This window comes from Heloderma suspectum, chromosome 3 (genome assembly GCF_057233095.1).
Source record: "Heloderma suspectum isolate Gila_16-S chromosome 3, 16-S_ref, whole genome shotgun sequence".
Lineage (NCBI taxonomy): Eukaryota > Metazoa > Chordata > Lepidosauria > Squamata > Helodermatidae > Heloderma > Heloderma suspectum.
This window is the reverse complement of record NC_139460.1, coordinates 238,617,893-238,637,756: the sequence shown is the minus strand read 5'-3', so window position 1 is coordinate 238,637,756 and position 19,864 is coordinate 238,617,893. Positions and strand designations below refer to the sequence as shown.

The window sequence follows — 19,864 nt, the reverse complement described above, 5'->3', positions numbered from 1 at the left end:
ATTCTAGAAATTTATTAACACCCAGAACACAGCTTGTTGCTGCCAAAAATGTGATATATGGTCATGTGATGAGCGTTAAGCTCCAATTTTGTATAACAGTAGCACATGATTATTAGCAGGCCCCTTAAGAGAAACATTTGGCCAACATTAGGACCCCCTACCTCCCCATTCCCAGTCTTGCCAAACTCACCTAGCTATCCTTCTAATCTGGTAGGCCCCCAACCTTACCTCCCTCTGAAGAGGCACCAAGGTCACAATCCTATGCATGTTTAGACAGAACAAAGCCCTACAAGTCCGAGGATGCCCCAGCCACCCTGGCTTGGACATGCTGGGAGTTATAGGACTTTTTTCTGTCTAAACGTGCATAGGATTGCACCTTAAGACCTCAGTCCTACACACATTTACCTGGGAGTAAGACCCACTGTACTCAATGGGGCTTAATTCTGAGTAGACATATATAGTACACTGTAAAGAAACCTGTTGAGGTTGCCTGTCTGCCAGCCAGCATTTCGCTGTTGTTCAGTTTGTCAGACAGGATTCCTGGCCTTTCCTTTGATAGGTTAGGCTCCTCTCCTTTAAGCAAGTTTCTGGAAGAAAAGGGAAAGCCTGCAACAGCCCAGCCAGGAAAGAGAAGTCTGCTATAGGTATGTGGCTAGACTACATGAGGTCCTATAACCCATCCCTTTTTCAACAGGCTTTTATGGATGTTATTTATTCATTATATTGACATCCTGCCTTTACTGAAAGGAGTTTGAGGTGCTCTATATGGTTCTCTCCCCTGCTCATTTTATCCTTACAACACCCTGCGAGGTAGATTAGGCTGATAGTGATGGAGCCAAGACTTTATGGATGAGTGGAGATTTGAACCTGGGTCTCCCTGATCCTATTCCGTCACTCTAACCATTACACCGCCACCCTGGTTCGCATAAAAGTTTGTTCTATAGTTTACAATGCGCTAAGGAGGTATGACAGGAAGGCCTGGCGTGCTATGGTCCATGGGGTCACGAAGAGTCGGAGACGACTGAACAACAACAAAGCAGGTACAGTGGCTAAAGTGTTTGGTTTTTAAATTATGAGACCCAAGCAGAAAACACTGCTCAGTCATGAAGTTCCCCACACAGCCTTGGGCAAGTCATCATCTGTGGTCCTAACATACTTCACAAAGTCCTGAGCAACGTCTACATTAATTTGGTCCAGCAATGATCCAATTAAAGAAAAAGTGCATGCATTGGAATGTCCACCAGAGGGCACAAGGATTATCTGAGGAATGCCTACATTTCCAATTATGGCAAAGAGCCAGAGGGATAGCAGTATTTTCTGTTGCAGCAAAAGCAATAAATCTTGTGGCTCCTTAAAACAAACAGATTTATGGAGGCATAAGCATCCATGAGTTGGAGCCCACTTCTTCAACAGCCACTTTAAGAGTTATCCTCAGTTGGCAGGTAATATACATAGATGGATAAGAGAAGGGTAGGGTGGGGCAAAGTAAACAGCAAGGCCCAAAGGCCACAAAATGCAGGAGCTCTGTGATACATCTAGGCAAAGCTCAAATGTATACAAGTTGAAAACAGTGATTTATCTCTGTTGGGAATGGTTCCCGTTCTCATCTTGTGCGCATTGTAACTTTGCCTAGAGAAGTCATCAGCATACTGGACCTCTTGCACGGCCTTTTGGCGACACTACTTACCTGTTTTCCCTCTGCATTGGGACATTGCTAGGGGCTTAAAAAATTGGGGGCCCAGGCCCACAGGACACAAATCTGCATAAAATGTGCATATATTGATTTATATCTATATATGAAAATATAGAAATAACTACTAGGATTTATTTAAATTTCTTAGGCAGCAAAGTCAGCCAGTTAATCTCTCAGCCAAATAATCTAATAAAATAAATTCTTCAATTAATTTGTGCCCTGCCTCAGATCATCCTAAACCAATGGAATTGTTTCTTCTTCTAAGCTTAATTGCCATGCAAAGAGGGATGGGGGGAGGGGAGTTAACCCTTCTTTCCCCAGCTGCAATCCCCCTTGAAAAGCACTGCCTGCCAGGCAATTAAGCTATACTGGTTTTGTTTTGTTTTTTTAAACTCCTTTGGCACCAGCAGACACTCAGGGCTTTGAATAACAGATCCAGTGCCCTGAGAAATAGATTTGGGGCCCAGGCCTGATGGGCCCAGGCCTAGCAATGTTCCTGCTCTGTATCATGCACAATAATAATCACCAACATATGTAAACACTTTTGAGCGTTCAAAGAACATTACATACATTGTCCAGTTATAATCCTTACATCAACCCTATAAGGTAAGTCAATATTATTATCCCCCATATTGCAGATGAGGAGACTGCAGCTGAGAAAGAGTGGCTTGCCTAAAGCCACCAAGTAAGTTCATTTCAGAGGCAAAATTTGAGCTGGGGGCTTCCTGATTTGGAGCTCAGTGTCTGAGAACTGAGTCCCACTGCATTCTGTAGGGCTTACCCTGCAGGTAAGCACATATAGGACTGAAGTCCTAGCCACCACGCTACATCAGCTCTCTGTATACCTACATCTGCCAGCTGAAGATAACCCTTCATGCACCTGACAAAATGAGGTCCAGTCCATGAAACCTTGTGCCAAAATAAATGTTAGTCTTTAAGGTGCTACAGTACTCTTTTGTTTTGAAGAAAGAAACAATCCAAGTTTGGGGCTAAGACAAAAAAATTGTCCACCCACTAAAAGCTGTTTCACCCAAGCAAGAATATAAACAATGTGCGTGAATGAGATGTGTATATTTTAAAAAGCCTCCTTGGGCAGAAATGGGAACAGAGCAGCACAAAGGGCTAAGGAGGCATGATTTTTCAGGGCAGTGACAAGTGGATCCTAAATAAAGACAAAATTCTGGAGATAGGTCTCATTAGGAAAAGGCCTGGGTCCACTGTCTTCCAGAACACCAGATCAGCAGATGGTTTTAGCCTTTGTTTAGGATCAAAATAAAATAACGATGTCGTAACTCATCTTTATTAAATGTCTACATCTTTAATATGTCTCCCACTACACATTCAAGATTGCTTTATTCTGGATGCGGCTTGGCTATGTGCTTAAGGGCACAATCCTATGCATGTTCAGACAGAAAAAGTCTAACAACTCCCAACATTCCCCAGCCAACATGACTGGCTGGGGAATACTGGGAGTTGTAGGGCATTTTTTCCAAGTATGCATAGGATTGCACCTTAAGTGAAGTGCAATCTGTGACTTAATGGTCAGCAGTATGTTGGGTCTCTGAGTACAATACACATAGGGTCCCCACACTCCTTACTTCAACCCTAGGCTTATGATTTGATCACTAGGAGGCTGGCAACAAGGCACTAGGGCAGAGAAGCACAAAAGGAGCGGTGAGTTTAAGACCTGCAACAAGTGGTTGTTGTAGCAGTGGACACTCCTTTTCAGCAGGGATGTGGTACATCACTAACAGTAACTGCTTGTGTATTTGGTGCTATTTTTCTACCCACTATACTATTGATACTATTTGTGTATATGAAGTATGGGTTGTATCCAATTGGTGCCCCTCTGCTGAAGGAAAGCCCTTTGATTCAGCAGAGGCTTGCATCCACAAAATTTGGAGGGGGTCATTTTCAGCTATGCCCTCGCTTCCTTGTCCTTACAGTCCAGAGGGATGGAGGAACCTTCACAATGGCAGGGAAGATAGTGCGGGGTCGGGGGAGGCAATTTGCTGGAAATTACCTCTCCCTGTTCTGCTAGTAGCAGCCCCCGCCAGATCAAAGAGCCATTCATCAGCAGAGGGGCACCCACTGGGTACAACCCTTAGCAAACAAAACATACAAACAAAAATCTGGTTTTGTACACAAATAAACATATATTGAGATAATTATACTAGTACAGGACCCCTACTTTGGTTGGGGGCACAGTGTATAGCACACTTGACAGTGCAATCTGATACACACTTATCTATGTGTAACAGCCACTGAACACAGTGGGACTTATACCTATGAATAAAAAGGCATAGGATTATACTGTTTTCAACCACGGAATGATTTAATGGAAACCTCCATGAGGTTTCTGTTGCCCTCTAGTGGTTCCAGACCCACCACAAGAGAATAGCTGCTTTAAAATGCAAGACAGTATAGTACAACGCACATTTTATTAAAATACCGTCTCCATTTCCAATCTACATTTTGCATAATCCACTATTACACGCATCCGGTATTTCTGTCTAGGAGTGAATTCAATGGTCAGAGCAGGGTCATGCAGCATGGGTCCCAATACTATGGTCTGGTCCAGCATCTTCTAGGATATCTAACAAGAGTAGGAATGGAATTACAGTGGTTCAGTGCATCACATGACACCTAAATGGAATTAGATTATGGGGGGGGGGGAGGACCAGATTCTGCTGCCCTTCTGACTGTTAAATCCACAACATTTGTGCCCTCTTTCATTCTCTATAGATTAACAACCAGTCATATAAATAATGCTGCATATCTGAGCTGATTGTTTTTAAAAATCCATATTCTTGCATTAAGAGTCACTCTTGCTTCCAAAGGGGTTTCACAGACTTACATTACCTGATGCAGATTTGCTTTCTCTCAATAAAAGGAAACGTTGGGGGTTGCTCTCTGTTTTCCCCCACATTCTCTTTTCCCACCCAAAGAAGCCAAGGAGACTCAAGAAAGCACCTGAAAGTAGGCAGTGGTGTTCACAGAGTGGTTGATTAGAGGGCATGCTCTTAAATAAGATCTTAGGACCACAAACAATTCCAGCACATAGGGTGAAGTGAAGAGACTATTTCTAGCACTGGATTTCGTTCTTGCTTGCAAACACAATCGGTTCGCTTCCCTCCACTCACTCCTGGCTAGGAACGTCTGGAAGCCCTTTTTATAGGTGGGGGGTATAAAACGGAGCCAGATATGTGGGGCTAAGGAAAGAGGGGAAGGGCCCCCCGCCTGCCAGAGGAAGCGGGGCAGCGGCTGGAAAGAGGACACTGGCAGGCGCGTAAGAGGGGAAAGTCTGGTAGGCCAGGGTGCTGGGGCCTGGCGGACTAGGGCTGCCGCCTGCGCCTCCGCCTCCTCCCGGGGGCATCGCGTTGCTTCCCGGCTGCCCCGTGCCGTCGACGCCGGGGTTTTGTTTCTTCCACTTGGTCCGCCGGTTTTGGAACCAGATTTTGACCTGCGTCTCGGTCAGGCTGAGCGACAGGGCCAGGTTGAGGCGCTCGCACACCGACAGGTACCGCGTGGCCCTGAACTTGTTCTCCAGAGCCACCAGCTGCTCGTACGTGAAGGCCGTCCGGGCCCGCCGAGGCTTGGCGCAACCGGGCTCGGCCCGGCGCCGCTTGGCCGCCGGCGGCGAGCCGGGCTCGTCCAGCTCCGACGACGAGGCGGGAGGGGAGTCGCCGGGCGAGTGCAGCGACGCGGAGCCGGCCGCGGTGGCTGAGCGGCTCCCGTCTCGGCCGGGCTCCTCTCGTTCCGATGCTGCCAGGGCGGCCGCCGGGCTCTCTCCGCTGCCGTCCGCATCTGCGAGACACACAATGGCGCTGATCAGGGTGACACAACGAGACCAGCTGCCTCTCTCGAACAAGTGCGCCCCCTGATCGAGACTGACCCGCCTAACTACTCTTCCCCGCCCCGGATCCTGTCCAAATGGATCTGCTGCACTTCGCGTACAGGCAAGCGTGCGCTGCGCGAGCAGCCCGAGGCAACGCAGGCTGCCTTCCGTTCAGCCCCATCATACTCTCCCACCCCACCCCCAGCCCTCGGGCTCAGAGGAGCTGAGCTCTGGAACATATGCATTACATTAAATATGTAATTTAGGAGAGAGAAAGGCATGAAGAGTCAAAAGTTTAGTCGGGAACGGTGCTTAGCCAGTGCTTTTGAGCATACGCAGAGTGCCTTTCCCCGGGACTCAGCCAGCCGCACTGGCGACTTGAGGGAAAGACGCTTATCATAAGTGAATCATGAACTGAAAATAAAGTCATAAACTGAACTGAATCATAAACTGAATTGAATCATAAACTGAACATAAGATGTTGTGATGGTGGTGATGTTTTTTAAAGCTGCAGCCCTGAACATTACTTGAAAGTTAAGTCCGCCAAAATCTGACTGACTTCAGAGAAAGCATGGGAGGTTGACGTGAAATAGGCCGTTATATGTAGGTCAGAAATCTAACGTGTGAGACAAAGTTGCTTCCCGAAATTCACTTTTGTGCTATTTTCAATAGGTTTGGGTTTTGTTTTCTTCCCCCCTGTAGGAGGCCTGTTTTCTAAGCTTGAGCGGAGGTACTTCTATCGTCAAAAAAGGTGTCTGGACCTCTGATCGTTCATGAATCATTTACTGAAATAAAAACTTTTTTAAAAGTTTGGTGCCCACCAATTAAGAAGTATGGACACTTCTACAGATCAGGTAGTGTGGCTGCAGCGTCTGCATTATCACGAAGCGGGATGTGTCGTCGTTCCTACAGCAGGACCTGTGTCCCCCCGCCCCCATACATTACGCGAGGCATGAATGAATGAACGACTGCGCGTTTCCCTTGCTGCAAACTCGTCGTCCCATCAAAACACCAGCAATAACGTCTAGGCAGCCCCTTCCCACAGAGCTACCATTCTGAGAACTGAGAAACTAATTTGAAGGAGGTGGGAGCAGATAAGGGGTGCGTGCGTGTGTGTTTTACCATGTTTAAAAAAAAGTTACTTGAAGTATTTTATTTCATTTTTTAATGTTTTTGGGTGAAGGGGAGTACGTCCCTCTTCTTTCCTCCCCCCATTCCCCGTCCACCCCCGTTCTTTTCCATCTTCTTTTTCGCTGCCGTACTAATAGAGTTTCAGATTTGCGAAGGGGCGGATCGATAGATGTCATCTATTAAAGGTAAGTTTTAATCGAACAATATTAGGATCAGACAGGGGGGGAAAGAGGTTTGAAGTTGGTACCTGCAAGCTGTGGGAAGGAGATACGCAGGAGCCGGTAATAGGATATCGATCAAGGGGGAGCGAAGGCATCCTCTTGTGGGGGAGACCACAGGAACAATTATCTAGCTTGTCCTTTGCCTGGCGCGTCCCTGTGCCATTCAGGCCCATCCGACAAGGCTGAGCCGAAAACAATCGCCGGCGCTTTCCCACCAGGCCTGGGGGCGCTGCGAGCTCAGCCGTGACTCCGCCAGCTCTGCTTCGCTGCTTCCCGTTCCTCCGCCACTTCTTAAAGGGAAACAAACCCAGCTAGGCTCAGTAGCCCCAGCGGTGGCTCTTGGTCCGTGGCAGAGGAGCTTCTTTGTAGGGCCCTGACTACCCCCAAGCATTCACCATCTTGGACCGTCTCCGCAAACAGGGCCAGCAATGGAACGGGTTAGCTTCCAAGCGGAGCTGGTTTTAAACTTAACGTCCAGCCCCGGGACCTGTTTTGAATGAAAGGGCTCCTCTTTTGGAAGGTAAAGCAAAATGTGCTTTTCGTCATTAGTAAGTGGGGGTTGCTAACATCATCACTGTTAATGGCCATTATTACTATTATTTGCTTTCTCACACCTGACACCGGTAGTTATGAAAACGGGATGATAACAGTATAACTGTTATATGTAGATTCAGCCAAGGTTCCTGTGTACCTTTAAACTGTTTCAGCCTCTCCTGCTGAATTTCCGCCTGACGTGCTGTTAAAGGCAAAGGAGCCCCGAGACAACTTCTGAGAGGGAGCAGTGCTTCCAGGTCCCCATCCTCTCCCCCCCCCCCGCCCTCACATCTTTTGTTAAGAAATTGATCCAGAGTATTTAAAGTTTTGCTATAGCCGTACAGTTTTAATTCAAGCCAGCCAGGCGAGCTGTTTTCTTACATCCTTCTGCGCTCCAGTTCGACAAACTGAACTCAATCCAAGTCGGGGTGCAATCCGCAAAGTGCGGTTGCGGAGTGTCAAGCAGCCCCCAGCAGCAACACCTAGCACACAGCAGGGCTCTAAATCGCAGAAGAACGACCCCATTGATTAGGCTGGGATGGTGACACCCAGTCAAAAAATCTAGTCCAGGAAAGTTTATGCTCGTCTTGTAAGGTGTCACAAGCCATCTACATAGACACCTTTCTATATTTAGACCGAGAGAGAGAGAGAGAAACATGGTTTATTGCTTGCCATGAATCAATCAACCGGGGGGGGGGGGGTTGAAACGAAACGAAACAAACCCCCGCGGACCAGATTTTTAAAAATCATACAACAAAACCACGCATCGCCTACCATGATACGCCTCTAGTTTATTCCTTTTGCTGCTGGGAATCCTTTCTAGTTCAACTCTTCCCAAACTTTTCTCCCGCTGTCCCGCGGGCGGGATGCTCTGCCTTCTCCCTGCCGCCGGGTTGCTTCTCCTGGTAAATTTCTGAGGATCCAGGATGTCTAAGATGGAGAAGGAGATTTTCGTATGGAGGGGGGCTCCTTTGGCCCCGCTGTCCTGACAGTCCGGCATTCCCCCCTCCGAGCGCGGGGCGGGTCTGCGGTGGCCCACGGTCTGCAGCAACTGCACGGGGGCCAGGTGAAGAGCCAGCGCTGCTTGCTGGAAGACGCGGCGTGGCTTGGTCCCAGGGGGAGGAGGCTGTCCATAAGAGGCAGCAGGAGGGACTCCCTCGGATGCTACTAGCGTGTACTTCGGAGATGTTCGTCTAGAAAGAAGGGGATTCTCCGCCTGGATAGGGGGAGGGGGAGGGGGAGGATCCAGGCTTGACAAGAGAAGGGGGCTGAGACTGGAAGGAAGGGGCTCTTGCGACCCAGCCTTGGCACGTTCCTTCCGTAATATTATTATTAATTTTTTTATTATTAATTTTTTTCGCCTGCCTGCCCAAACACGTGGAGAAGAGCAGAAGGGTTGGAAACCGTCCTTCAATCGATGAGACTGCAGCCTTCCCCCTCCCGCTCCTCCTGTAGGGTGTGAAGGGGCAGTGGAACGTGTTTCCAAAGCTCAATCCTATGCACATCTACTCTGAGTTCATCTCATACATAGCTACTCAGAAGTAAAGCCTGCTGAGTTCAATGGGGCATACTCCCAAGGACGTGTGTATGGCATTGTAGCCAGGGTTGGCATCAAGGGTAGGCATGGTGAGGAACCTGCAGAGGACCCACACCCTAACAGGGGCCCATGGACAAGAGTCTCCTGGACCTGCTCCCCCTTCTTCACCATTGCAACCTGCTTGTTCATCTGCCTCTTGCTCTGGCCCAGGCCAAGGTGATGGTGAGAAGGAAGAGCAGGAGATGCTGCTGCCTACTTGCTCACTGGCTCTCTGCCTGTCACTAAGTCATCTCTGTTGGTTAGGATCAAGTCAAGGATAGCCGATCCTCTAGTTCCTTCCTCTACTTTCTGCAGGAGGAGTATCTGCCACACAAGTCAGGAATTTCCTGGAGGGGCCATGTTGTCTCCCAACAAATATCCGGGAAATTGAAGTCTCCTATTACTACTACATCATGCTTCCTCGAAACATTGGCTATTTGCTTTTCAAAAGTTTCATCCTTGTCTTCTCCTTGATTGGGTGGCTGGTAGTAGACTCCGACCACCAGGTTCCTTTTATTCTTTGCACCACTTATTTTGATCCAGATGCTCTCGATGGGGCTGCCAAGCCCATCCTCCTGTATTTCTGTGCAGAGATATGTATTTTTTAATATATAGTGCAACTCCACCTCCCTTTCTGTTCCTCCTGTTCTTTTTGAACAAGTTATATCCTTCAATTGCTGTATTCCAGTCATGAGAGTCATCCCACCAAGTCTCAGTTACACCTATCAAGTCATAATTTCCCCCCTGTATTAAGAGTTCAAGTTCGTTCTGTTTGTTTCCCATACTCTGGGCATTAGTATATAGTCATCGAAGACCATGAGCTTCATAGTCTGGCATTCTTCCTACATGTGTCTGAAGGCTATTATTGGGTGCTATCAGAGTTGTTCTCTCCGTTGCGGTGTATGACCTTCATCCCTTGTTACCCCCAACTTTACGTCTCCCTTCCCCATAGGATTCAGTTTAAAGCCCTCCTGATAAAGTTCTTCATGCTGTGGCCAAACACATTCTTCCCAGCCTTTGTGAGGTGCAACCCATCCCTTGCCAACAGTCCATCTTCCAGGAAGTATTGCTCATGGTCCCAGAATCCAAATCTCTCACGCCAGCACCACCTTCATCCAGTCATTCACCCGGAGTATTTTTCGTTCCCTTTCTATCCCTCTTCGAACTACTGGAAGGATGGATGAGAAAACTATCTGGGCCGCAAAGTTCTTGAGCTTCCTTCTCAAAGCTTCAAAGTCTGATGTGATTTCAAAGTCTGATGCTCATGTTGGATTTATTTAAAAATGAAAATATTGTGTGTGTGTGTACAGATAGATAGATTTGTAGCACAAAAAAGGTTAAGGGTACAATCCTATGCATATTTAGACAAAAATGGCTGTCTGGGGAATGCTGGGACCTGTAGGACTTTTTTTCCTGTCTAATCATGCATAGGATTGCTCCCTAAGTGGTCCATGGAAAAGGTCAGAGAACTGCTTATTGGATCCCACTGGAATAACTACTACTTCCCAGTTTCTGTAGTTATAATTCCTAATACGGAACAGAATCCACACTCTCCATACATAAACATTGAAAAGTAGGATAAATTTACCCCTTTGTCATTATTTAATTATTCTGAGTCCATATAGTATGGCATGGTTAAAGTTCATGAAGTTGTAACTATTCTATATTAATTGATCTTGAGTTTGCACCTGATGGAATGCAGGGTACAAACTAGGGACACGTCTTATTTCTCAAATGGTAGTAGCGTGGATTTTCTGGGAGGATGGTGTCTGCCTTGGTTTCCTTAGCCACTGGCTTGTCCCTTGTTGGCAAACCAACTTGCAATAGAATAGAATCAAAACGGCCATAGAGGATTTTATCGAGCAGTATAATAAACGATTGCAAAGGCACATTCTAGTTTGAAAAGCTAGGTGGGGCTGAGACATCCAGATCTTGAAAGAAAGCAAGGGATTTCAAAGCAATTCAGTGATCCGGAGGGGCAGTTTAGGAACATGAGCCTGCCCTCTCTCATTACAGTGCAGTTTATTATGCGGGAGGGGCAGCTCATGCCCAGCCGTTTTTAAAAGGCAAATTAGGAGGCTTTCAAAACCTATCTATTCCATCCGGAAATAGGACTGGGAGGCTAATGAATGACCCCCTTCACCCTTCTATTTTGCTAAGGAACAATGAGTTAGCAATTAATATTGTTAGCAGGTATGGGATAGGGCAGAGAGGGGCAAATCACCTAATTGCAGCTTTAGGCCTCCTATTCCCAGCTGGTGTGGTAGAAGAGCCTTTCAAAGGAGCATATCCCCTTTCAAATTCAAAAGTTCTTCTCCCCTCTGCTGCCACTTACCCAAACATCTTCCACATTACCCTCTGAAACCATAATCATTGCAAACCATCTTCTATTTAGGACCTTTGCCTTAATATTTATTGCCTTCAGCATGTGTAAAGTGTCCTGTATGACAACAGGCCAAAGCCATAGTGATTAAGAAGCACCATAAAACTCATGAGTTCAATTAATTGGGATCCACTAGAGGAGAGGTGGGCAACTTGTACCTCTCCAGTCCAGATGTTTTAGCATACAGCTCCCATCATCCCTAACCAGCATAGTCAATGGTGACAGATCATGGGAGTTGTAGGTCAAAACTTCTGGAAGACAAGTTGGCCGTCCCTGCATTTGGATCACATGGCTTTGATTATAAATGATTAATGTTCCTATTCTTTCAACATGTATGGTCATGTTCTGTAGTACTCATGCCTATGAAATCTGCTGTAATTCCCAGATGTAAACCATCAGCACCCCAAATTTCAGGAACATTTTCATACACAAGGCATTGCACACTGCTGGTGGATTTGATGGAAATGTGAGGTATCAAAAACAACAGGATTCAGATGAATTAATGCAGTTCTTTGCTGTAGGTACTAAGAAAGTTATCTTTCTGTTACTGTATCGTTTGAATTCATTGTGCCATTCCTATGAAAATATAAATGGCAAAAGTCCAACTGACAGCTAGTGTAAATACTTCTTTATATTGATGTTGGGAGCAGGGAGGGTATTAGCCTTTTAAAAGGATATGCCACATTTGTTCTGATTTATTTAGGTATTTATCTATTTTTAATTAATGAATTTATATCCTGCCTTTCCACCAAAAATGGTGCCCAAGGCAGCTAGCAATAATAAAATACAGATGAAAAACAAATCTTAATAAAAACATAACATAAAAGCAAATTAAAAACAATTAAAACACAACAATAAAAGAAATAAATAGCACTCAGCCAGTTAGAAACCCCTTCAGCAACAGACCAGCTTACATGCCAAAGGCCTGCTTAATAAAAACATCTTTGGCTGTTGGCAGAAGGACAACAAAGGAGAGGGCCAACCCAGACTCCCTTGGAGGGACATCCAGATCCTGGGCGCAGCCACCGAGAAGGCCCACCAAACATGCCTCTGATAGTGGCAGGACCAAGAGAAAGACCTCCCCCAACAATCTTAAATCCTGGACAGGCCCATATGGGAAGAGGTGGTCTTTCAGGTATCATGGTCACAAGCCTTATAGGTCATAACTAGCACTTTTGAATTGTGCCTGGAAACAGACTGGGAGCCAGTGAAGCTCTTGTAACAAGGGAGTCATATGCTCCCTGTAACCAGCCCCAGTCAACAGTCTAGACCAGGGGTATGCAACATGATGCCCGTGAGCTCCAATGCACCCCTGGACACTTTTCTTGACACCCACCAAGGTGCCCTAGCCCTCCTGCTTTTTTCTAAACTAACACATTTTGTTCCTAATAGCTGCAATTGCTGTGAAATACGTTTCTGTCAGTGCAGAAAACTGTGGGTTCAAAGGAGCTGTTTAGTGTGTTGGTGCTCAGACCCCACCTCTGCCTTGTACTCAGTCTTTTGGGCAGGTTATTTGTCCTTTGCCACACCTCCCATGGCAGCCATTTTGTGGTGGTGCAAAGGACAGTTTCTCAAATTGCCAAATGTGCCCATGGCCCCAAAGGTTGCCTACCCCTGATCTAGCAGTGCTTCCAGATTACAAACCTGCTCCGTTAGGGGGAATACAACCCCATCTACAAGGTAACAAGCCTATCTCCTGGAAATGGAAATTACTCACCCACAGGGGTTCCATCTTACTAGGATTCAAGCTCAGTTTATAGGTCCTCATCCAGTCCATTACTAAGTCCAGGCACCAGTCAAGGACTTGCATGGCCACACTTGATGCAGATGTTACAGGGAGATAGAGTGGTAATTCATCAGCATTTGTTGTTGTTCAGTCATTCAGTCGTGTCTGACTCTTCGTGACCCCATGGACCATAGCACGCCAGGCCTTCCTGTTCTCCGCTCTCTCCCAGAGTGTGCTCAAGTTCATATTCATTGCATCGGTGATGCTATCTAGCCATCTCATCCTCTGCCGTCCCCTTCTCCTTTTGCCTTCCATCTTTCCCAGCATCAGGGTCTTTTCCAGGGACTTTTCTCTTCGCATTAGGTGGCCAAAATATTGGAGCTTCAGCTTCAGTATCTGTCCTTCCAATGAGCAGTCAGGGTTGATTTCCTTGAGGATGGACTGATTTGACCTCCTTGCAGTCCAGGGGACTCGTAAGAGTCTTTTCCAGCACCACAGTTCAAAAGCATTGATTCTTCGGTGCTCAGCCTTCCTTATAGTCCAGCTCTCACAGCCATATGTTGCGACTGGGAAAACCATAGCTTTGATTATACGAACCCTTGTCGGCAAGGTGATGTGTCTTCTTCTTACTATGCTGTCTAGGTTTGCCATAGCTTTCCTCCCAAGGATCAAGCGTCTTTTAATTTCATGGCTACAGTCACCGTCTGCGGTGATCTTGGAGCCCAAGAAAGTAAAATCTGTCACTGCTTCCATTTTTTCCCCTTCGATATGCCAGGAAGTGATGGGGCCAGATGCCATGATCTTCGTTTTTTTAATGTTGAGTTTCAAACCAGCTTTTGCACTCTCCACTTTCACCCTCAACAAGAGGCTCTTGAGATCCTCTTCGCTTTCTGCCATTAGGGTGGTATCGTCTGTGTATCTGAGGTTGTTGATAATTCTCCCAGCAATCTTAATTCCGACCTGTCATTCATCCAACCTGGTGTTTCTCATGATGTACTCTGCATATAAATTAAATAAGCAGGGCGACAATATACAGCCTTGTCGTACTCCTTTCCCAATTTTGAACCAATCGGTTGTTCCATGTCTGGTTCTTACTGTTGCTTCTTGTCCCTTGTACAGGTTTCTCAGGAGACAGGTAAGGTGGTCTGGTTCTCCCATCTCTTTAAGTATTTGCCAGAGTTTGTTGTGATCCACACAATCAAAGGCTTTAGCGTAGTCAATGAAGCAGAAATAGACGTTTTTCTGGAATTCTCTTGCTTTCTCCATGATCCAGCGAATCTTCGCGCTTTGATCTCTAGTTCCTCTGCCTCTTCGAAACCCAGCTTGTACTTCCGGTAGTTCTCGGTTCACATATGACAATTTGCTCCAAAACTGTAATAACTGCCCCCAAAGGCTTCACATACATGTTAAATAACACTGGGGACAAGATAGTACCCTATAGGACTCCACAGTTCAAGATCTATGGGATCAAAGTATAGTAACCCAATGTTACTTTCTGAAACAAACTCTGCAGGGAGGAGTGGAACTACTGAAGTACAATGCCTCCAACACCCAGCCTGCAGAGCTGGTCCAGGAAGATACCATGGTCAACAGTACTAAAAGCCAATGAGACTGAGTAGAATCAATATGGTCACACTCCCCCTGTCTCTCAGTAAAGGCCCATCACAGTGACTAAGAACAATTCAATCCCATAACCAGGCTGGAAACTCAACTGAAATGGGTCTACATAATCAGGTCTAGATAATCAGTATTCTCCAAGAGCATCCATAGTATCACATCTGCTCGGCTAATGGTGATGAGGAAAGGGATAATATCAGCTCACAGATGGCTCGTGAGGCTCACAGGCAGGCATCAACCTTTTATAGGATTAGCTAAGGGTCTATCACTATGTTGGACTATATTTCTTCTCCCATAAAATCACATCCTCAACTTCTTACCTCTTCAGTTCTTCTAACCTAAGTGCTTCTTTTGATGCTATTGACTGATCTGCGCTGTATCTTGGGGGGAAAGTTTCTTTGGAGGCCTCTCTGGCTGCCACCAACTTCTCTTTTCTGATGTCTCTGATGGGCTGAGCAGTCTTGGGCCAATCTGCTCCATACTTGAGAAACACTCATATCTGAATTCCGAGGTTGATAAACAACTTTTGTTAAATTAAATCTGCTTCCAAATGACACTTGTTGATGCAAATTCATTGACTAGTTTTGAGGTCCTTTGATGGAAACAGGCTAATACTTGTTGTTTATGTATATAATCAAGGTGTCTTGATGGGGTATAGGAAACTGCCTTATGCAGTGTCATACTGTTGGTCCATTTAGCTCAGCAATGTCTACACTGCCTAGCAGTGGCTTGCCAAGGTTTCAGGCAGTGCTCTTCTCCAGTCCTATCTGGAGATAGTGAAGACTGAACATTGGACCTTCCGCATGCAAAGCAGGTGCTCTACCACTCAGCTATGGCTCACAATAGCAACACCCCCCCCAACATTACTAATTTTGTTTTAGCTAATCGCACTTATAGACAACCTAATTAAGTCAAAGTGCTTGAATTTGTGCCAAGTTAGTTCAGCTGCATTTAAAAAAAATGGTCTTATACCTGAGTATGTGATGCAACAGTGAATTGGAATGGACCAAAATGTCATCTAGCCCCACCAATGACTGCAAAGCAGAAGCATCCATCCAACAACATACACACAATCAATCAAATGCAGCCCAGTCCTATGTATGTTTGTGCTGAAGCAAGTTCCACTGTGTCCAATGGGGGGCTCCTCCCTGGTAAATGTGCATAGAGCTTAATTGATTGCAAGTTGGATATCCCCAGTTTATATAGCACCAGACTACTACCTTACACAAATACCTTAAAACCTCATTAGCTTGTCATGGAAAAAAGTGGACGGATCCATACTGTTTTATAGCAATATAAGAGATTTTATCCAGTATGTTCAAACATAGGTGACAATGTGTTTTTTCATTCTCTTGATAAAGTGCAGGTGCTTTTTATTGTGAACACAATCACTGGCATGCCACAATTCAAGAATATATAAGAAACAGTGTTGGAATTATAGTCTGCTTTATTTCTAGAAAAGCCAAGGAGTCTTGGAATCATTGATTTGCCTCAGTGCTACAAGTCACTTCTTCTTAAAGATAATATCTAAACTGTAAAATTCATTATACAGACCCAGAAATGGATCAGGTTATTTAAAACAACACCACTAATGGTACAATATCTCAGCTGTCTGCACTGATAGGGAACATTGTCTTGGATAGTGTTATCAGTCTAGGACACCCGCTATGAATATTGATCCAGAGCTTGTAACAGCCATCACTTGCCGTCAGGACAGGTCAGGGTTGAAACCCACCTAGCATCAAAGCAATTTAAAGACAGCACTCAGACAGAATTTTAATGTCTGCCTGAGCTGAAAAACAAACCAAACCCAGGCAGGCTCGCTCTCTGTGTGTATGTGTGTGTTGGTAACTTGACAATATTTAAAGCACCCTTTAGCCCTAAAATTGATACTTTATGCAACTCCATCTGTTTCATGTGTTAAAACCCAGTCTGCTAGAACAATGATTACAATAAATTCGCAAGAACATATTCTGTGGCGACCTATATATCAACTGGCATGTCTTTTTCTTTCAAAATAAGCACAGGTATATTAACATGGGGGCTATTTTGAGAGAAAGAATCCAGACACACTGGTATAGGCTTGACTTTAAATGGGACGAATAGCACATACTCATAAGTAATTTGTTACAATGATATGGGAACATTACAAAATTAAAAGAAAAAGAGTCCCCTACCCTCCCAAGTAATCTGTTAGATTACAATGCCTGAAGTTATATTAGATTCTAAAAAAAATATGTCATGGTTTATAGGATATTTGAATATATCTGTTATCTGGTTTTTGTGATTAATAATTACAACCATTCAGAGCATTTTCCGAAATGTTTACCATGCAGGACACAGGGCTATATTCTGTTACTTACTTCCAATGAGTACTCCAGTGTATATTTTCAGTGCAATCCTATGCATGCCTACTCAGACCTCCCATTGAATTAAATGGGCCTTACTCCCAGGTGAGTGTGTATAGGATTGTAGCCTTTATTTCTTTAGATTTGGCCACAATAAAAGCAGACCTTCATACCTCTCTAGCAGTAATTCATTTCAATTGGACCAATTGCCATGTAAGGTGCTTCTCAACAAGAGTAATGGTGGCAGAATCTACCCCAGGGAAAAGACTAATATGTACTGCCAGATAAATAATGGTTTGTGAGATTATTCCCATACAGACAATATTTATGTCACTGTCCAAAATCTTTCACTAGTGAACCACATTATTTCGCCTATTATCCATCCCGGCTAAGGAACAGAGATGTGTCTTCATTTAACTGTGTCGGTCTTCCTTTCTGCCCCTCTTTTCTTTCTCCTCAGTTCTTTCCCTTTATTTCTGCTTGACAACACCGGTCTGGGTAATGCATCTTCTCTCCTATTTCCCTTTTTTCTCCACCTGTAGAGATCATCATAATATAATTATTATTGTTCATTATCTTATATCTTGGTGGTTCAGACTCAAGGCACCTTTGAAACATGGACATTTGTATAACAGTGGAGCAGGCAGGTGGCATCTTCGGACTTCTTTGTGGTAGAATTCCCTTCCCCTGGAATGTGTTGGTGCTGCTATCAGTGCTTCATAAGGTGAAACTGAGAAACTCTTTCACTTTCAAACATTAATTAAAAATGTCTGGATAAAGGGCTTAAAGGCAGATCCTATGAAAAATTAGGCAAGCCCCTTGGACAATTAATTTCAAAGTTCTTAGATGCATGTAATCCTGTACAGGGCTGGGCCTAAAGAAAATAAGGGTAGGTATAGGAAAGTAGAAGGAGGGAGGGAAGGGAGAAAGAAAAAGGAAAAAAAAAGAGTGACAAAGAAAAGAAAAAGAGAAGGTTAGGAAGTTTATTTAAGCAGCCTGATTCATAAACCCATTAAGGCATTATACTTGCTAAGTCCCAATAAAGTTAATGGGTCAACCCAAATATTCTTGTATAGGGATCAAGACTTTTTTTTTTCAGGTAAGAGGTCAGAGCCTCTATACATCAGATTCATAGCTTTCTATAGAACTCAGGAACTACGAACTGTGCCTGTCCCGAGAGATGTGTGGTCTGGCTATGGTCATGCATGCCTTAGTTACATCCTGTTTGGACTACTGTAATGTGCTGTACTTTGAAAAGTGTTGGGAAACTTCAGCTGGTCTAAACCAGAGGCAGGCAACCTTCTTGAGACTGTGAGCACATTTCACAGATAGAAAAAGTGTCCGTAGCCACCACACTCCCTTGACCCCTCCCCTCCCCTCCTCTTCCTGCCTGAAATTTCCTCCCCCTGCTGCACTCACCTCCCCCCTAACTTCAAGTCACTTACCTCCTCCTTTCTCCCCTATCCTGCCGATGCCACCTACCTCCTCCCCCTACCCACCCCATCACTACACTCACCTCAGCAGCCCTAACAAGGAAGTGGTGGTAGTGGAGGGCGGGGCTGGGGGAGTAAGGAAATTTAAGGTGGGAGGAGGAGGTGAGCACAGAGCAGTAGGAGGGGAGGACATCTTGAGCAAGAGGAGGCGGTGAGCATGGCAGCGGAAGAGGAGGTAAATGTGGCATTGGTGGAGAGGAGGAAGAGACAATCCTGAGGGATCCTGGCATCTGCTGCTATGCCCGCACAGTGATTCACACAGTGGCCAACCAGCTGTCGACCAGGAACCCACAAGCAGGACATGAACGCAACAGCACCATCCCACCCAAGTCCCCCAGCAACTGGTGTACATAGGCTCACTGCCTCTGGTACTGGAGGTAGCACATAGCCATCAGGACTAGTAGCCATTGATAGCCTTTTCCTCCAGGAATTTGTCCAACCCCCTTTTAAAGCCATCCAAATTGGTGGCCATCACTACATCCTGTGGTAGCAAATTCCATAGTTTAACTATGCACTGTGTGAAAAAGGCCTTCCTTTTATCTGTCCTGAATCTCCCACCAATCAGCTTCATAGGATGACCCTGGGTTCTAGTATTTTGAGAGTGGGAGAAAAATGTCTCCCTATCCACATTCTCCACACCATGCATAATTTTGTACACCTCTATCATGTCTCCCCTTATCCTCTTTTTTCCAAGCTAAACAATCCCAGCTATTGTAACATTCTCTCATACAGGAGATGCTCCAGCCCCTTGATCATTTTAGTTGCCCTTTTCTGCACCTTTCCCAGCTCTACAAGATCTTTTTTTTTTAGGTGTGGTGACCAGAACTTTATACAGTATTCCAAGTGTGGCCACACCATAGATTTGTATAGGGGCAGTATGATATTGGCAGTTTTATTCTCAATTCCTTTTCCAATTATCCTTAACATGGAGTTTGCCTTTTTTACAGCAGCCACACACTGGGCTGACTTCTTCACTGAGTTGTCTACCACAACCCCAAAATCTCTTTCCTGGTCAGTGACCGCTAGCTCAGATCCCATCAGGCTATACTTGAAGTTGGGATTTTTTGCCCAAACGTGCATCACTTTACACTTGCTTACACTGAATTGCATTTGTCATTTAGATGCCCACTCTCCCAGTTTGGAGAGATCCTTTTGGAGCTCTTCACAATCCCTTTTTGTCTTAACCACCCTAAATAATTTGGTGTCATCCACAAACTTGGCCACTTCTCTGCTCACTCCTAATTCCAGATCATTTATGAACAGGCTGAAAAACATTGGTCCTAATACAGATCCCTGTGGGACCC

The 19,864-nt window shown here is 45.3% G+C and overlaps 1 protein-coding gene across 1 annotated transcript; it reads right to left on the bottom strand.

Annotated features, from left to right (window-relative positions):
• Nucleotides 1-4,122: 4,122 nt before the first annotated feature.
• Nucleotides 4,123-8,417, bottom strand: NKX1-2 (NK1 homeobox 2). Its single transcript, XM_084841531.1, has 2 exons — nt 8,192-8,417; nt 4,123-5,500 (listed from the first exon to the last, which is right to left on the bottom strand). Exons 1-2 carry the CDS (start codon nt 8,415-8,417, stop codon nt 4,866-4,868), a joined length of 861 nt encoding a protein of 286 aa, XP_084697657.1. The 3' UTR covers nt 4,123-4,865.
• Nucleotides 8,418-19,864: the final 11,447 nt, after the last annotated feature.